Genomic DNA, 16,631 nt, shown 5'->3' with positions numbered 1-16,631 from the left:
TATTTTTCTTTGCTTTAGGAACTGCCCCTCCCCGTTTGCTTTAATACAATACTAAGCACACACTTCTCAGCACGTAAAAAGTCAGGGACGGTCCAGGTTTTGATGCAGGGGGCAAACTTTGCTTTGCCTTGTTGACTAGTCAGCACAATGGGGCCTTTCAGTGCAAAAGCACATGGTTCTGGGCAACGTGACCTAAGAGCTGGCAAAGGCTCTGGGCAGCACAAAGGAACGGAACTTGTCTTTGTGCTGTGAGTGCTGTGTTAGTGTTTGGAGTTACTTGTGATTGCCCTGTGGTTCAGGGCTCGGGCAATGGTCTGCGCCACTCAGTTGCACTTCCTGATCCCTTTTCCTACACCTCTGTAGCCTGCCCCCCCCCGCCAGCAGGCCTGGAGGAGGAGGTGGGGCCAGGGCGAAGTGCACCCGGGGAAACACACCTGTGTGCATATGAAGCAGTTTTGTAGCAGTCAGAAAACACCCCTCTGTGCACACTGGTCATTCTTTTCATTTTTTTGGTGAACGTGTAAATTTTCAGAGAGCGTTAAATTAAGCAAAGTCTGCAAGTGGAGAATTTTCACATGGATAAAAGTGGGTCATCAGGAAGAGCCTCATGGCAAAATACATCTTATATCCAACTGAAGGAAGAACTATTTCGAACACTGTCCTTAAGGCAATTTAATGGGTGCTACTTAATACCCCCACACGGCCCCTACAGCATGAGGTGGGGTCTCGGGGGACTTTTTATCTCAATCCACAGGGCGAAGAGGAGGGAGCAGGGGGCAGCTGGGCTGGAGTGGCATTCTGTCCATTGACTGATCTTCACCTCTTCCTTAGGGCAGCAAAATACTAACCTGGCCTTCTTAAAACAGCAACAACAAAACCTGAGGAGGTCCTGATGTGTTTTCCAAACATTAGTTCGGCATGTTCAGCATAGTTTTGGGGATTAACTTGAAAAGGTACTCAGCATATGGCATTTACTGAACATCTACTACGTGTACTCTGGCCCTGCTGCCATCCTCCGTTATCGCAGTTTCAGGGAGGACCGATCACCAAGAAAATCTAGAAAGCCATGAGACTATTAATGACAAGATAAAGGATGTTTATCAGACGCTATAGTACTTTGTACTAGGCTCTTCCATGCAGTATCTCATTTCATGTTCAAAACAATACCATGAGGAGGGGATGAGCCTCTCTTGTCTTACAGAGGAGGAAACAGGTTCAGAGAGTTGAAGTGGCCCAAGATCACAGAACGAGAACCTGGACTCGCAGCCAGCAAGTGGACCCACAGAGCACACACTTACCCAGCAGCTACTGTGGGAGCCGGGGAACAAGGAGTGGGAGGCGGAAAAAAGGAAGAGGCAGGAAGGTGGGGTTGTAGTGCAAGTGGGGCTCAGACAACATCCGCTGGGAATCTCCCAGAGCTGACATGGAGAATTCCCCTCCACTGCACCAGACGGAGAGACCGGTGAGAGAGAGAAGGAAAAATAAATAAATAAAAAACAACAAAACCCAAAATACCACCCCTGCTCCAAATGAGGAGCCAGCAGCGGAGTGTTGATGGCAAAATATCTGGAGACATTGCAGTTTATGCTCTTTGTCGTCCTTCTCTGGCTCCCCTAGCAACCGTGGGGTAACTGCAGCGAGCGCTCAGCACGCTTACTTGCTTCTTGCTCCAGGCACCAGGACTGCTAAACAGAAACGCATGCTGATTTCTGCTCCCTTAAGCAAGGGAAACATCATCAGAGTCCGACTGGTGGAAAAGGACCGAAAGCTGACGGAAAGATGCTTAAATTTCAAGGTTACGTGAGAACAAAGAAGAAAGAACAGGTTGCAAATTATTTTGTGAAATATTAAGCTACTAACAAAACCCTGACACTCACTAACACAGACAGCAGAGGAAGTAAAATGGGGCGGTGGGGGGGGGCGGTAGTCGTAACTGAGACTGCTTTGGCACAGCATCTTGCTGCTTCCACATTCTTCTGGAGTGTCTGAAAATCTCAGTCTTTAAAATACATAGGCATTATTTTTTGAGCCGTGTGTGTCTATAGCCCCAGGGCTGAAAAACAAACAACTCTGTTGCCATGAGCTCATGTTGGAATCGGTGTAAATTGTTTCCCTCCTATGTATGATGTTTCTAATTAGGACTCTTACGGAGGATGAGCTTTGTGGGCTGATGAATTGGCTCTTTGTGCTAATTGCAAACAGAGGGCTCTGTGCCGGCCTGTACTGGGCTGACCTGCTTCTTAGATGCATCACTAGGTGGGGTGACCCCTCCAACCCCGCTCCCTGATGGCCCGCATCAGGGGGAACACTGAGGGGATGTGCTCTCTCCGGGTCATCACGCTGACCATTGAACACAAGACCGCGTGAAGAGAGGATGACCCCGGCTTCTAGTTGGCCCTTTCACTCTGATAAAACCTTTCATTCACAGAAGTCCGGGGTGAGGCCGTTTCTCTGAGAGGGGACGGTTGACCTAAAAGGAGGAGGGTGAACAGTATACACTGGCTCCTCCCTCCATGTCAAGAATTTTGGGAAGATCCCACTTTGACGTTTGTGAAATGCAAGGGGAGAAGGCCTCCGCTTCCCTGAACCGCTGAGGCCTCGGAGGAGGACGTAATCCGGAGGGTTTGAGTCTCCCTGGCTCTGACTCTACAGTTCCCCACTTCCCTGTGTCGCTCAGAAACACTTAAGAAATCAATCCTCAACCACCTGAGTAGCTAAGCGCAGGTAATTTGCCTTCTACAGGTAAAAACCTCGGTCATCCTTTTAAGAACCATCTTATTCATTACTACCTCCCGGGTCTGGCTGAGGTAAGCAAGGCCTAGAAACACAGAGCCGGCTTGGCTTAGAGGTCTCTGCATTCTTGGTCACAGAGGACCACGGAAAGGTCCCTTGATGATCGAGTGAAACGTTTCCATTGTGGGACTAGAGGCTCCAGAGTCCACAAGAGGGGCCAGAATTTTAAGGTGGGTGGAAGCTGGCACGGAAAAGACTCCCCCAGGGATCCTGGTAAGCTCGGACGGGGTGATGGCAGTGGTCTTGGGCACGCTTCCCGTTGCCTCAGGCCAGATGTATCAGTGCCTCGTCCAGGCCTGCAGTCAGAATAGCCCAGCCCCCAAAGCCAAAGCCACAGGGAAAGGAGCTCAAACTGTGGCCGGAGAGCCTGACAGCTGCCAGAAACAAGCCCCATCCTTGCCACCCCAAGGCAAACCCTAGACAACAGGCAGATCCTCCTGCCTTTGGGCCCATTGGCAGCTCCCTGGGCCCGGGAACGGAGTAGGGCAGTGAGTCCCCGGAGCCAGCACGACATGGGGTTCTGGAGAGTCTAGCCGCAACCTGGGCCGAGGGGGTAGAAGCAGGCTGCTGGTCTGAACCCCAGAGTCATTCATGCCTAATGCCTGCTGGTCCATCTGGAGACCCTACCCGTGACTGAGTTTTTTACCTGGCTTAAAAGGAGAAAAACCAGTATAGTATAGTGTATTTTTAATGAAGCTCAGTTTGTTCAGTTTTGGAGAACTACCATTCGTTCTGGGACGATATCCTTTCTACTTTTTGTAGAAAAAAAAAACGGGGGCTTATTATTTCAGAAACAGATAGGATAATATAATAGATGATAACATTTTTTGGCTTCGTTTTTTAATATTCCTGTTTATCAAAATAAACTATGGCAATACTATGTTAGTCTTCCCTTCTGTTTGTGAGTGTGTTTTTGTTGGTGTGTGTAGTAGCTTAAAGATGGTCACAAATTCTTTGGCACTTCTCCCATTGATAGGGGCGTCTAATTTGTCTCCCCTTGAATCTGGGCTGGCCTTTTTGACTTACTTGGCTGATAAAATATAGTGGACATACCAGGCGAGATCTTCTGCAACTAGATCATAGGAAGCCTTGCAGCTTCCTCCTAGGCCTTCTGGAACTCTTACTCTTGGAACCCAATGGCCATGCTATTAGAATGCCCCAGAAGCCGTGAGGAGAAGCCTATATAGAAGGGAAGCAAGGCCCCTGGCCAGTACTGGATGAACTCCTCACTGATAGCCACCTCCAACTTGCCAGATATTGAGTGAGCTCTTTTGGAAGAGGATTCTTGAGCTCCAACTGAGCTACCACAACTGATAACCACATGGGCCAGAGATGAATTCCACCAATGCTGCCCAAATGGCAGATTTGTGAGGACAATAAATGATTTTTGTTGCTTTCAACCACTAAGTTTGGGAGTGATTTGGTACACAGAAATAGATATCCAAAATAGCTTGTTTGTCTAAACAGTTTGTGAAATTCAAAAGTCAGAGAACTGTGGGTTCATGTTGTTTGTTAAACATCTGTATTAGGCCGAATAATGCCCCCCTTCCCCAAAGATGTCCATGACCTCATCTCCAGCATCTGTGAATATGTTCTATTACATGGCAAAAGGGAATTAAGATTACAGATAGAATTAAGATTGCCAATCCGGGCGCCTGGGTGGCTCAGTTGGTTAAGCGACTGCCTTCGGCTCAGGTCATGATCCTGGAGTTCCGGGATCAAGTCCCGCATCGGGCTCCCTGCTCGGCAGGGAGTCTGCTTCTCCCTCTGACCCTCCTCCCTCTCATGCTCTCTGTCTCTCATTCTCTCTCTCGCAAATAAATAAATAAAATCTTTAAAAAAAAAAAAAAAGATTGCCAATCCGCTGACCTTAAAATGGGGAGACTTTTCTGGATTATTTGGATGGACCCAATTAATCACAAGGGTCCTTCGTGTGGAAGAGGGAGGCAGAAGAGGAGGTCAGAATGATGCAGGATGAGAACTTGACCTGCTGCTGCTGGCTTTGAAGATGGCGGAAGGAATGTGGATGGCCCCTCGAAGCTGGAAGAGGCAAGAAAAGAAATTCTCCCATAAAATATCCAGAAAGGAAGGCAGACCTGCCAAACCTTTGATTTTAGCCCAGTGACAACCCATGTCAGATTTCTGACCTCCAGATTGTAAGAACATACATCTGTGTTGTCGTAAGGCACTAAATTTGTTGTAATTTGTTACAAAACCATAGAGAATGAATACAGTGCTTAGCTTGTCTACTATGTGCCATTGACCTTTTAGAGTCAGAATAGATGGTTAAATCTGCTTGAAGATCTTGTACAGCCCCTATTTTAAAGATGGGAATATAGAAGCCTAAAGACTCTAAAGTCAAACAGCTAATGTGTAATATAGCCAGGACTGGAACTCAGGTGCCCTCAAATTTAAACTCCTTGAGGAAAGGAAATTTGGGGGATGATGGGGAGTCCTCTTTGGTTCATCATTCTATCCCCAGTGTCTAGAACAGTGAGTGCTGGCACATGGCAGGTATTTGTTGAAAGAAAGGGTAAAAATCAATTCCTCCATGTTCTGCTGTTGTCACTTCCTCCAGTAAAGTCACCAAGGGACAAAATCCATAGTTTCGTCAAAGACAAAAAAAATCTCCATCACATCTTATATTTTACATCCGATTATGTGGCTTTTAACAATGTTCTGTCTTGGGGCGCCTGGGTGGCTCAGTCTTTAAGCGTCTGCCTTCGGCTCAGGTCACGATCCCAAGGTCCTGGGATCAAGCCCCACATCGGGCTCCTTGTCAGCAGGGAGCCTGCTTCTCCCTCTCCCCCTCCCCCTGCTTGTGTTCCTGTTCTTGCCATCTCTCTCTGTCAAATAAATAAAATCTTAAAAAAAAAAAAATGTTCTGTCTTCAATCTCACCATTTGCTTAATGTCAATTATAAGTTATGTATATTTTATATAGATACATGGCACAAAATTTTAAAAATAGGAAAGAGTACAAGGAAAAATAAATCTCATTTTCATCCCACTCTCTACATGTCACCACGGTTACCACTTTCTTGTGCATTCTCCCCAAGATATCGAGCCATATCTTTGAGACTTGAGGCTGAACAGTTTTAAGTATGTTTACTGTAGTCATTGGATTATTACCTTCTCGGCACCTCTGTTGTCATTTGTCGCTTTGGCTCTGAAAGAGTCTGAGCTACTCCCTGTAACTGGACAAGACTCACCCAACAAGGCTCCCCCTGCCCGAGGTGGAAGTCAGGGGTCTTCCCTGGTGCCGGGGCTCACACAGACCTCAGGAATAGGGTTTATGGTGGTTATTTAGCTCCAAGGCTGGTTAGTTGAGGCCCAGGTGAATCTGATGCTGTGTCCCACGTCCCACGGCTGGTGGATGACATGAAGATCTCAGTCGTGCTTTCCCGACACACTCTACAGAGGTTGATGTATATACAGTGTTCTGCTTTAACCACTGGGCACTAATTTAGTTCAAGAGGCGAACTGGCTCCTTTGGCTCCTTTTCAAGAACCACCCGGTCCAAGGAGTAGCCGGTGGGATGCTAAGTGAAAAGGTGGGGGCAAGGAACTGTCATGCCTGTCAGCCTTCCCCAGACATTCCACCCCAGCCCAGGTGAGAGTCCTCATTATGCCCTCTTCACACTACACACACCGCCCCTTGCAGCTCCGTCTCTCCTTATTTACAATTCTACTACAAAAAAAAAGTTTGTAACAGGTACAACTGATTACAGTGTAATTATTTGATTAAAGTCTAAAGACACTTCACATAGACTGGAAGCTTCCTGAAGGCAAGGACAGTGCTTCTTTGCCTCGTGATTGTATCTCCATCACCTAAGGCAGTTCGTGGCAAGTGGGTACACAATACAAAGGTGTTGAGAGGGGGGGGCCTGGGCGGCTCAGTCATTAAGCGTCTGCCTTCAGCGCAGGTCATGATCCTGGAGTCCTGGGATCAGGCCCCGCATCGGGCTCCCTGCTCAGCCGGAAGCCTGCTTCTCCCTCTCCCACTCCCCCTGCTCGTGTTCCTTCTCTCGCTGTCTCTCTCTTTATCAAATAAATTAAAAAAAAAAAACTTAAAAAAAAAAGGTGTTGAGTTGGGCGCCTGGGTGGCTCAGTTGGTTAAGTGACTGCCTTCAGCTCAGGTCATGATCCCAGGGTCCTGGGATCGAGTCCCGCATCGGGCTCCCTGCTCTGCGGGGAGCCTGCTTCTCCCTCTCCCCCTCCCCCTGCTTGTGTTCCCTCTCTCGCTGTGTCTCTCTCTGTCAAATAAATAAATAAAATCTTTAAAAAAAAAAAAGGTGTTGAGTGAATAAATAAATGAGCCAAGAGCCAACCTTTGTGCCAAATGCCAGGCATTCACAAGTGCCCAGTATGTACTTATTCTTCCAATTCTTCCAACAACCTTCGGAAAACAGGCTGTATTATTATCCCCCTTTACGTAGAGGGAAACTAAGGCAGAAAGTGCTTGAGTAATTTGCACAGTGAATGGCAGCCTGGCCCAGAGCCTACCTGCTTAAGCACCACATACGTTGCCTTTCAATAAAATTTGGGGCAGGTGCCCAACGACAGAGGCTCAGATGCCCAGTAAAGCAATAAGCTTGCAGAGCCCAAGGAAGCAGAAGCGTGCGCAAGACCAGGGACACGGGAAGGAGAGGAGAGCCACAGCCCAGTCGACGGCCTGTCCACAGTGACTCTGGGCCGTGCGTCACAGGCGGGAATAGGAAGGCTTGACCTTCAAGCCTGAGGGGTTTCTGCTCAAATTCCTCCTGTGCGTCCTGGCGGCGGCCAGATGCCAGCAGAGCAGATTCTGCGGTGAAGCGGAGTGGAGGCGGTGTTTAGGGTTTGCGGGAGAGGACGGAGGCACGGGCCGGCCGCCTCAAGGGAGTCAAGACGTCACCGGCAGTCCCAGCCTCAGGGGAAACTGTTGCCACACACACCCTGCCCTCAGTGGGCCTCTGCAGCCTGTCCTCCTCTGCCTGTCCCCGGCCGCTCTAGGAGCCCTGCACACTTGCCCCCAACCCCAAGCCCCTCATGCCTCTGACTCCGGCACATGGGCTGTTCTCACTCTCAGTTTCGGTCTCGCAGCCTCTTGCCCATCAGCCACCCTCCAGCCCCCGCTGCACTGGTCGGAAGCTGCTGGGCCAGCCGCCGAGGCCCTCCGATTACCGCTCCTCCCAGTAAATCAGACCCAGCACCTCCTCACTTTCAGTGAGGGATGTACTGTGCGTGTGGTGCTTCTCGGCGTGGTGTTAGGTGCGCGCTCGGAATGAGAGCTGCCACTTCGGTCGTTTGCGAGAAGTCAGCCATGTCGCGGCATAGAATTCCTGGGTATCTGTTATTTAGCCCAGAGCCCGAGGACCCAAAGCTGTTCTTTGACAAGAATACAGAGGCCGTTTTTAGGTCTGGTGGAGAGATGGCTTCCAAGTGTGGACCCGATCCTGTAGGAAGCCCCCTTGGGGGACCTGGAAGTCGCCGCGGTTGGTTCTCTGAATGGGCTCCGTGTCAGTTTGAATACCGGCGCAAGGCTGTCCTCTTCTACAGCTATTAGCACTCTGGACACATGAGGAAATGCTTTCTTGTTAAAGGAGGGTGGGTTACTGTCAAACAGGTGGGGAGGCGTTTGGGGCCCAGGTAGAGAGGGACCCCACAAGTCGCAGGCCCGGTCGCCCCCAAGCCTGCACCCTGCTCATCGGGGCATCGGCACCAGCTCCGAGATCGGCCTCAACTGTCTCAACAGTTAGTCTCTGAATGAGCCCGCTCTGCTCCGGGGGCGCCTGCGTGGCTCAGTCGGTGAAGCGTCTGCCTTCGGGTCAGGTCATGATCCCAGGGTCCTGGGATCGAGCCCCACATCGGGCTCCCTGCTCAGCGGGGAGCCTGATTCTCTCACTGGCTCTCTCTCTCTCTCTCTCTCTCTCAAATAAATAAATAAAAATCTTTTTAAAAAATAAAATAAAATAGGGCGCCTGGGTGGCTCAGTTGGTTAAGTGACTGCCCTCGGCTCAGGTCATGATCCTGGAGTCCCAGGATCGAGTCCCGCATCGGGCTCCCTGCTTGGCGGGGAGTCTGCTTCTCCCTCTGACCCTCCCCCTTCTCATGTGCTCTCTCTCATTCTCTCTCTCTCAAATAAATAAATAAAATCTTAAAAAAAAAAAAGATATGAAATAAAATAAAATTTAAAATCCCTCCCGGTGCTTTCAGAGGTAGACCAGTCCGGGCCTCTCCCCAGCAGAAACTACACAAATGCTCAATAAAATCTTCGGTTTTGGTGCAAGAGCAACTGTCTATTTATAATAACGTTCAAGGTCCCTGCTAAGAACAGGGGATGAATTAATACTTAGGAATTTCTCTTCTCTGCAAGTGTGCTATTTTAAAAAAACTGCCATTTTGATGATTCACATTTCCCTCAAAGAAGAGGAGATAAGCACCTTGATTCATACCCATGTGCAAACGCCCCCATCATGCATGGAAAGTGGTTCCTCTGAAGGGCTGGAGGTCTGAGAAGCCCCTGGTTTTCGCTGAGGACTCTGCCGGACCCCTGCTGGTTTTCGGGAAAGAGGAGGGGGCATCCGGTCACATTTACTGGTTCCTATTTCTTCGTTCCACGCTTTCATTTTAGCTTTTACTTTGTAGAAAGTGAGAAGTGTTTTGTCTTTGTGAATCTTTCAGCCCAATTAGTATTTCTTCTACTCTCTATTGACTCCAGAAAATTCTGCAAGAACATTCTTTGTATGTCTTTTAAATAATAATCAAATTCTTGTTGAGGAAGTAAGCCATGTTCATTATTGGAAATTTAGAGGAAAACAAACTGCCCATAATCCCAGGATCCAGAGATAGTCATGATTCATAATTTGGATGACCAAAATAAACCTGCCTAGGTCCTGATGTGTTACCTTTTTATTCATATTGCTGGATGTGATTTGCTAATTTTTGTTAAGGATTTTTGCTTGTGTGTTCATGAGGAATTTGGGTCTGTAGTGTGTGTGTGTGTGTGTGTGTGTGTGTGTGTGAGATATTTTGTCTGGTTTTGGTATCAGGGAAATGCTTCCCTAATAAATTGAGTTGGAATGTGTTTCCTCCTCTTCTGTATTCTGGAAGAGGTTGTATAGAATTGGTATTATTCCTTAAATGTTAGTAGAATTTGCCAGTGAAAATATTTAGACCTAAAGTTTCTTTTATTGAAAGTTTTAAACTATATATTCAATTTCTTTACCTGTTATAAATTTATACAGAATTTCTCTTTCTTCTTGAGTCAGTTTTGGTAATTTGTGTCTTTTCATGATATTCCTATAAAATCCTTTCATTTTATCAGGGGCACCTGGCTGACTCAGTCAGTAGGGTATGTGATCCTTAATCTCAGGGTTGTGAGTTCAAACCCCATGTGGAGCGGTTACTTAAAATAAATAAACTTAAAATAATAATTAAATTTAAAAATAAAATCTTTAAAATAAAAGAAGTACTTCATCTTACCAGATTGGTAGTGATATCCCCTCTTTCATTGCTGATTTTGATAATTTGTGTCTTACCTCTTTTTTTTAATTGTTCACTCTAATTAAAGGTTTATTTTTTTTAAAATCTTTTCAAAGTACATAGTTTTGATTTAATTGGATTGATTTTCTGTATTACTTTTCTTTTTTTATTTTATTGATTCCTTCATTGATCTTTATTTTTTCCTTTCTTCTGCTTACTTAAGGTTTCATTTGTTCTTCTTTTATAATTTCTTAAGATGAACGTTGAGGTAATTGGCTTGCAATGTTTCTTCTTTTTTAAAGATTTATTTTATTTATTTTAGAGAGAGAGTGCATGCAAGTGAGCATGGTGGGGAGGGGCAAAGGGACAGGGAGAGAGAATCTCAAGCAGACTCAGAGCTGAGTGAGAGCCCAACTCAGGGCTCGATCCCACAACCCTGAGATTACAACCTGAGCTAAAACCAAGAGTTGGGGGCTCCTGGGTGGCTCAGTCGTTAAGCGTCTGCCTTCGGCTCAGGTCATGATCCCAGGATCCTGGGATCGAGTCCCACATCGGGCTCTCTGCTTGGCGGGTAGCCTGCTTCTCCCTCTCCCACTCCCCCTGCTTGTGTTCCCTCTTTCGCTGTGTCTCTCTCTGTCAAATAAATAAATAAAATCTTTTTAAAAAATAAATAAATAAATAAAACCAAGAGTTGGATGCTTAACCCAACTGCACCACCCAGGTGCCCTAATATTTCTTCTTTTTTAGTAGAAGTATTTAGTGTTATGACTTCCTCCCAACCACTGCTTTAGCTGCAGTTCATAAATTTTAATATGTTGTGTTTTGTTTATTTTAAATTCATTATGTTTTGAAATTTCCTTTCTTAAAAAAAAAAAATTTATTTATTTATCTTAGAGAGAGAGAGATCGGGGAGGGGCAGAAGGAGAGGGAGAGAATCTCAAGCAGACTCCACCCTGAGCATGGAGCCTGAGTGGGGCTTGATTTCACAACTCTGAGATCATGACCTGAGCCAAAATCAAGAGTCAGACACTTAACTGACAAAGCCACCCAGGTGCCCCTCCTGGTTTTTGTTTTTTGTTTTTTAAGTAGGTTCTACGCTCAGCATGGAGCCCAACTCAGGCCTTGAACTCATGACCCCGAGATTGAGACCTGAGCTGAAATCAAGAGTTGGATGTTTAACAGACTGAGCCACCTAGGCCCCCCTGAGATTTCCTTCTTGATTTCTTTTGTGTGTGGGTTATTTAGAAGTACATTATTGAACATCCAAATACTTGGAGAGTTCCCAAGTTTCTTACTGTTGATGATCTTTAATTTAACTCCATTGTGGTCAGAGAATATCTTTTGAATAATTTCAGTCATTTTAAATTTACTTAGCTTTGTTGTAGGACCTAGTATATGATCTATCATCCTGGAGAATACTTCATGTGCAGTCTAAAAGGGCATATATTCTGGGGCACCTGGCTGGCTCAGTCAGTAGAGCATGTGACTCTTGATTTTAGGGTTATAAGTTCAAGGCCCATTTGGGTATAAAGATTACTTAAAAATAAATCTTTAAGAGGGCGACTGGGTGGCTCAGTCGTTAAGCATCTGCCTTCGGCTCAGGTCATGAGCCCAGGGTCCTGGGATCCAGTCCCGCATCGGGGTCCTTGCTCAGCGTGAAGCCTGCTTCTCCCTCTCCCTCTGCTGCTCCCCCTGCTTGTGATCTCTCTCCCCCACCTCTGTGTCAAATAAATAAAATCTTTAAAAAAAAATAAAAATAAATAAATCTTTAAGAAATATAAAAGGATGTGTATTCTGCTGTTGTTAGAGTTTTTAAGACTCATTCTACCCTTATATTCCGTCCAGTTATTCTGTCAGTTATCAAAAGGTGCGTATTGGAATCTCTAATGATTCTCTTTTTATTTATTCTGGATCTCTTTTTATTCTGCTTGGAGTTTGTTGAGCTTCTGGGTCTGTAGATTACTGCTTTCACCAAATTTGAGAATTTTTCAGCCATTATGTCATGAAATTTTTCTGCCACTTTCTCTTTTAGCCTTCTGGGACACCAATTACATATATGTTGTTATGCCTGCTGCTATCTCACCAGTCTCTGAGGCTCTGTTTACTTTTCTCTAGTATTTTTACTAGCTGTTCCTCAGATTGAATAATTTCTCATGAACTGTATTCAAGTTCACTGATTTTTTTCTTCTGTGACCTCTTCTAGTAGATTTTTAAATTTCTGTTTTTATATATTTCAACTCAAAATTCCCATTAGGTTCTTTTTTATAATGTCTACTTCTCTGTTGTGATTTTCTACTTGTCAAGTCATTATCACTGAACTGTTCCTTAATTCTTAAGTACAGTTTTCTCTAGTTCTTTAAACATATTTATAAGAGCTATTTTGAAATTTTTTTCTGCTAAATCTAGCTTCTGGGCCTACTCAGAGTTTCTGTTGTTTTGTTTTGAGTATGCGTCACATTTTTTTAGGGTATGAATCAGATTTCTTGTTTCTTTTCATGTCTCATCATTTTTCTTGAAAATTTGACATTTTAGAAAATATTCTATAGCAACTCTGGACTCTAATTTCTTTTTCTGAGGTGGTTATGTTGTTTTTATTAACTTGTCTGGACTTAATCTGTGGAATCTGTGTCTCCTGCAGTGTGTGGCCGTGAATGTTTCTGCTCAGTTTTTTGTTTTTAATTCTTATGTTTAATTTTTAGCCTAGCTCCAAAGCGTTGTCCCTGCGTCTGCATAGTTTTGTGGTCAACTGATGACTGGGCAGAGGTTATGCTCAAATACCTTAAGCCTATAAGATCCATCCTCTGTTGATGGATCTGTGTGTGAGTTGAGGAATGCATTCAAAGGTCAGTCAGTTTTCAAGTCTGCCTGACTTGTACTTTCTTCCAGGCTTTCTTGGCTCTTCCCTGTACATATGCAGTGTCTTAGTCAACTAGGGATGCATGGAGAGCTCACATAGCTTTATTTCTAGGATTTCCCCATTGAACGTCTGACTGGTCAGCCATTCACTCCAACCAGGACTGCAATCTCAGGCTAGTAGCACTGCGAGGTTTCCTTTTTAAATCCTACTGAGTTTGCTGCTTTTACTGACAACACTGCTGGGTGTGGGTTTTCACCTTTCATTCCAAATCAAAACTACCCCCCTCTGACAGTGAGGCTGCTGGTTTTCACAGCCAGTATGGTGCTGGTAAAATTACCAGGCTAGATGTGCTGGGGGCACAGGGAAGGGAGCCCATGAAGGCCACAGACTCTCATCATTTTAACATAAAAGGTTAGCAGCTTCTCATGACTAAATGCTTCTCAATTAGTTCTTTCCCTTTGTTTGATTTCCCAAACCCTGAAATTGTTTTTGCCATTTTGCTCAGTTTTATATTTTATTTTTTAGGGTGAGAATTTGTCAGCGTTTTCACTCTGCCATAGCCAGAAGTCCCACCCAATATATATTTTCAAAATACAATCACACTGCACATTCTGTTTTCTATACTGAAAAGACTATCTATTCTAGATTTTTAGTTTCATTTGTGCATTTGATAAGTTTTCTTCTTTTGGTTGCTTTTCTGAATTCCCAAATTGAATTTTGAGGATCTTTACCTCCTTTGACCTAAGATCACTTTGAAAAACTCAAAGAAATTGTAAATGACCACGTAGTCAGGAGACTTCTAGCCAGGACCCCTTAACCTTAGGAGTAGGCGAAGTAGTGACAGGGACAGGGAGGGGCAATTAATAAGATAATTTCAATATTTGAGAAACACCACATGAACATTGTACAATTACCAGACACAAGGCAAAGCTTACCACAACGTCTCATTTCTAAGTTCTGGGCTGGAATTACTTCACCTCAATATACGGATTCTGGTAATCTTGTGCTGATCAGAGGTTTTTGCTGGTAGTTATAAATAGTGTCAGTTAACAAAAGTGGGAGAGTAAGCCAATTATTACCTAATAAAGCAGTTTATTTTAAACATGGGTGTGGGTCCAAGGGAACAAAGTAACAAAGGGACCTTACAGATAAAATAGATAGAAACCTCTGATGTGGCCCCCACCTCCCTGGTACAGATGAGGAAACATGAAGCCAGTCCAGCAGGCCACATGGCAGGTTAATATCAGGACCCAAACCTACATCTATGGGCAACTCAACTTCCCCTTCCAGCCTATAAACATATTATAGCACAGAGTCCACAGTCACTATCAATTAAGTCCAACAATTTAAATAATATAAAATATAGACCAATGCGGTCTAACAGAACTTTCTGCAATGAAGGAAATATTCATATTTGTATTGTCCAAACGGTAGCCACTAGCCACATATGGCTATTGAGTACTTGAAATATGGCTAGTGAAACTGAGGAACTGAACCGAATTCTTTATTTAATTTATAGTGACTAACGTTTTGGAGAATGAAGATGTAAACCTTTGAGTCATTCATAAAATTAAATTCCTCCTCTAAGCTATTCAAAGCTTAAGGCAGTTAAGTAAAAAAGGTACTTTGCTTTTACATAAGCCATTCATTTTGAAGTTCTCTGCCAACTATGTTTGAAACCTTACAAATTGCTAAATTAAGAGTATTGCTAATACTGACCCTTGTGAGAACTTTGAAAGTATTAATGCCATCATCTACTGCTCTTTCTATATCGTCCATCAGATTGTCTGTAGAGCCTCGAAGCACTATGGTCGAAATGGCACCCTCTTCCTTTTCTGTCAAGAAATTTAAATATATTAATACAAGCAAATGAACACCCCATACTTACATAAACATACTTGACCATTTCTACATACCATGCTTAAAAACCACCACCTGTGTGTCACCAACTTCTGAGAGGTAAACACTGTCACAATGTCCCATTTCTTCAAGAACAGGAGGAGTCTAAAAGAAAGTGACTGTTATAATAAAAGTAATTAAAAAAAAAAAGCTTAAGGCAGTTATTTTCAAAGTTGTTTTTTTTTTTAAGATTTTATTTATTTATTCATGAGAGACAGAGACAAAGAGAGAAAGAGAGAGAGGCAGATTCCCTGCAGAGCAGGGAGCCTGATGTGGGACTCGATCCCAGGACCCTGGGATCATGACCTGAGCCAAAGGCAGATGCTTAACCAACTGAGCCACCCAGGCGCCCTATTTTTTTTTTTTAAGATTTATTTATTCGCAAGAGAGAAAGAGCATGAGAAGGGGGAGGGCCAGAGAAAGAGGGAGACAAGCAGACTTCTGTGTGAGCAGGGAGCTCAATTCGGGGCTCGATCTCAGGACCCTGAGATCATGACCTGAGCCAAAGTCAAACCCTGAACCAACTGAGCCACCCAGGCACCCTTCAAACTTTAACTCACAGCATCCATTCTTTAAAAAAAGAAAATATTGTTCCCAAACTAATAATACATAAACCAGCAGGGCTAACGTGAGGGTGGTCATGGAACCAAACTGCTCCCTCCTCTGCTTTCCACCTTTATTGAGTCTCACCTGCCAGGCCCACCTGGGCCCTTGGGCACCTCCTCAGAAGCCCTAAGACCCCACTGAGCGTAGTGTGATGATCACCAACAAAAAGTGCAGAGAGAGCAGCCGCAGGTAATTCCCCCAACAATATCTACTGAGCAGCAGCTGGGTCTCGATACTCTAGGAATGACACAGTGCAATGAAGAGACAGGAGAAGACAATAATGCTTATCAATAATATCTTAGCCAGATGCTATCTATGCCTTATCTCATTTTATCATCATGTTAGCTCTGTGACGTGTTATGATCTTTATTCCCAGTTTAGTACACTAACTAGGCTCTGGAGAGAAACAGCTCCACCCAAGACCACACACACAACTGGTCAGGAGGAGCTGGGAGCCAGGTCTGCCAGACCCAAAGCTGTGTTGTGCCCCCATCAGGACTCACCAACCAGATGGGGGGAAGGGCTTGTCTGTGCCCAGGGGCTCAAGTACACTCCCTTGGGAACTGGAATGAGAAAAAGAATGTTATTCTGAGGGTTAAACTGTCATTGGATCAAAGAGGACAGAGTCACAAGTAGCTCCCAGAAGCTTCTGCTGTCACCAGATGGAGATAGGGGTAGGTCAGCCATAAAGGAACAGGAAAAGAGAGGCTGAGGCTGATAAAGACAAAGCAGACAGAATCACACAGCAGACAGAATCTCACATCGGTCTCCCTGCTCAGCGGGAAGCCTGCTTCTCCCTCTCGCACTCCCCCTGCTTGTGTTCCCTCTCTCGCTGTGTCTCTCTCTGTCAAATAAATAAATAAAATCTTTAAAAAAAACAAAGAATCTCACTGAGCCCTTAAACTGTGGGGTCTTCACTAAATCCAGGTAATTAGTATCCGAATTGAATTAAATTATTAGACATCCAGTTGGTGTCTACAGAGAATTGAAGAATTCTTGGTGTAGAAAACCCCC

At 44.8% G+C, this 16,631-nt stretch overlaps 1 protein-coding gene across 1 annotated transcript in view; it reads right to left on the bottom strand.

Annotated features, from left to right (window-relative positions):
• SLC22A16 (solute carrier family 22 member 16) overlaps nt 1-15,095 on the bottom strand; it is a 110,626-nt gene extending 95,531 nt beyond the window's left edge. The window contains exons 1-2 of the mRNA XM_021693350.1: nt 15,029-15,095; nt 14,832-14,947 (exon numbers count right to left, since the gene is read on the bottom strand). Coding sequence (XP_021549025.1) covers nt 14,832-14,947; nt 15,029-15,095 — 183 coding nt within the window. The remainder of the gene's footprint in view (nt 1-14,831; nt 14,948-15,028) is intronic.
• Nucleotides 15,096-16,631: the final 1,536 nt, after the last annotated feature.

The sequence above is a fragment of the Neomonachus schauinslandi genome, chromosome 8 (assembly GCF_002201575.2).
Source record: "Neomonachus schauinslandi chromosome 8, ASM220157v2, whole genome shotgun sequence".
NCBI lineage: Eukaryota > Metazoa > Chordata > Mammalia > Carnivora > Phocidae > Neomonachus > Neomonachus schauinslandi.
This window is presented reverse-complemented; position numbering and strand designations above follow the sequence as displayed.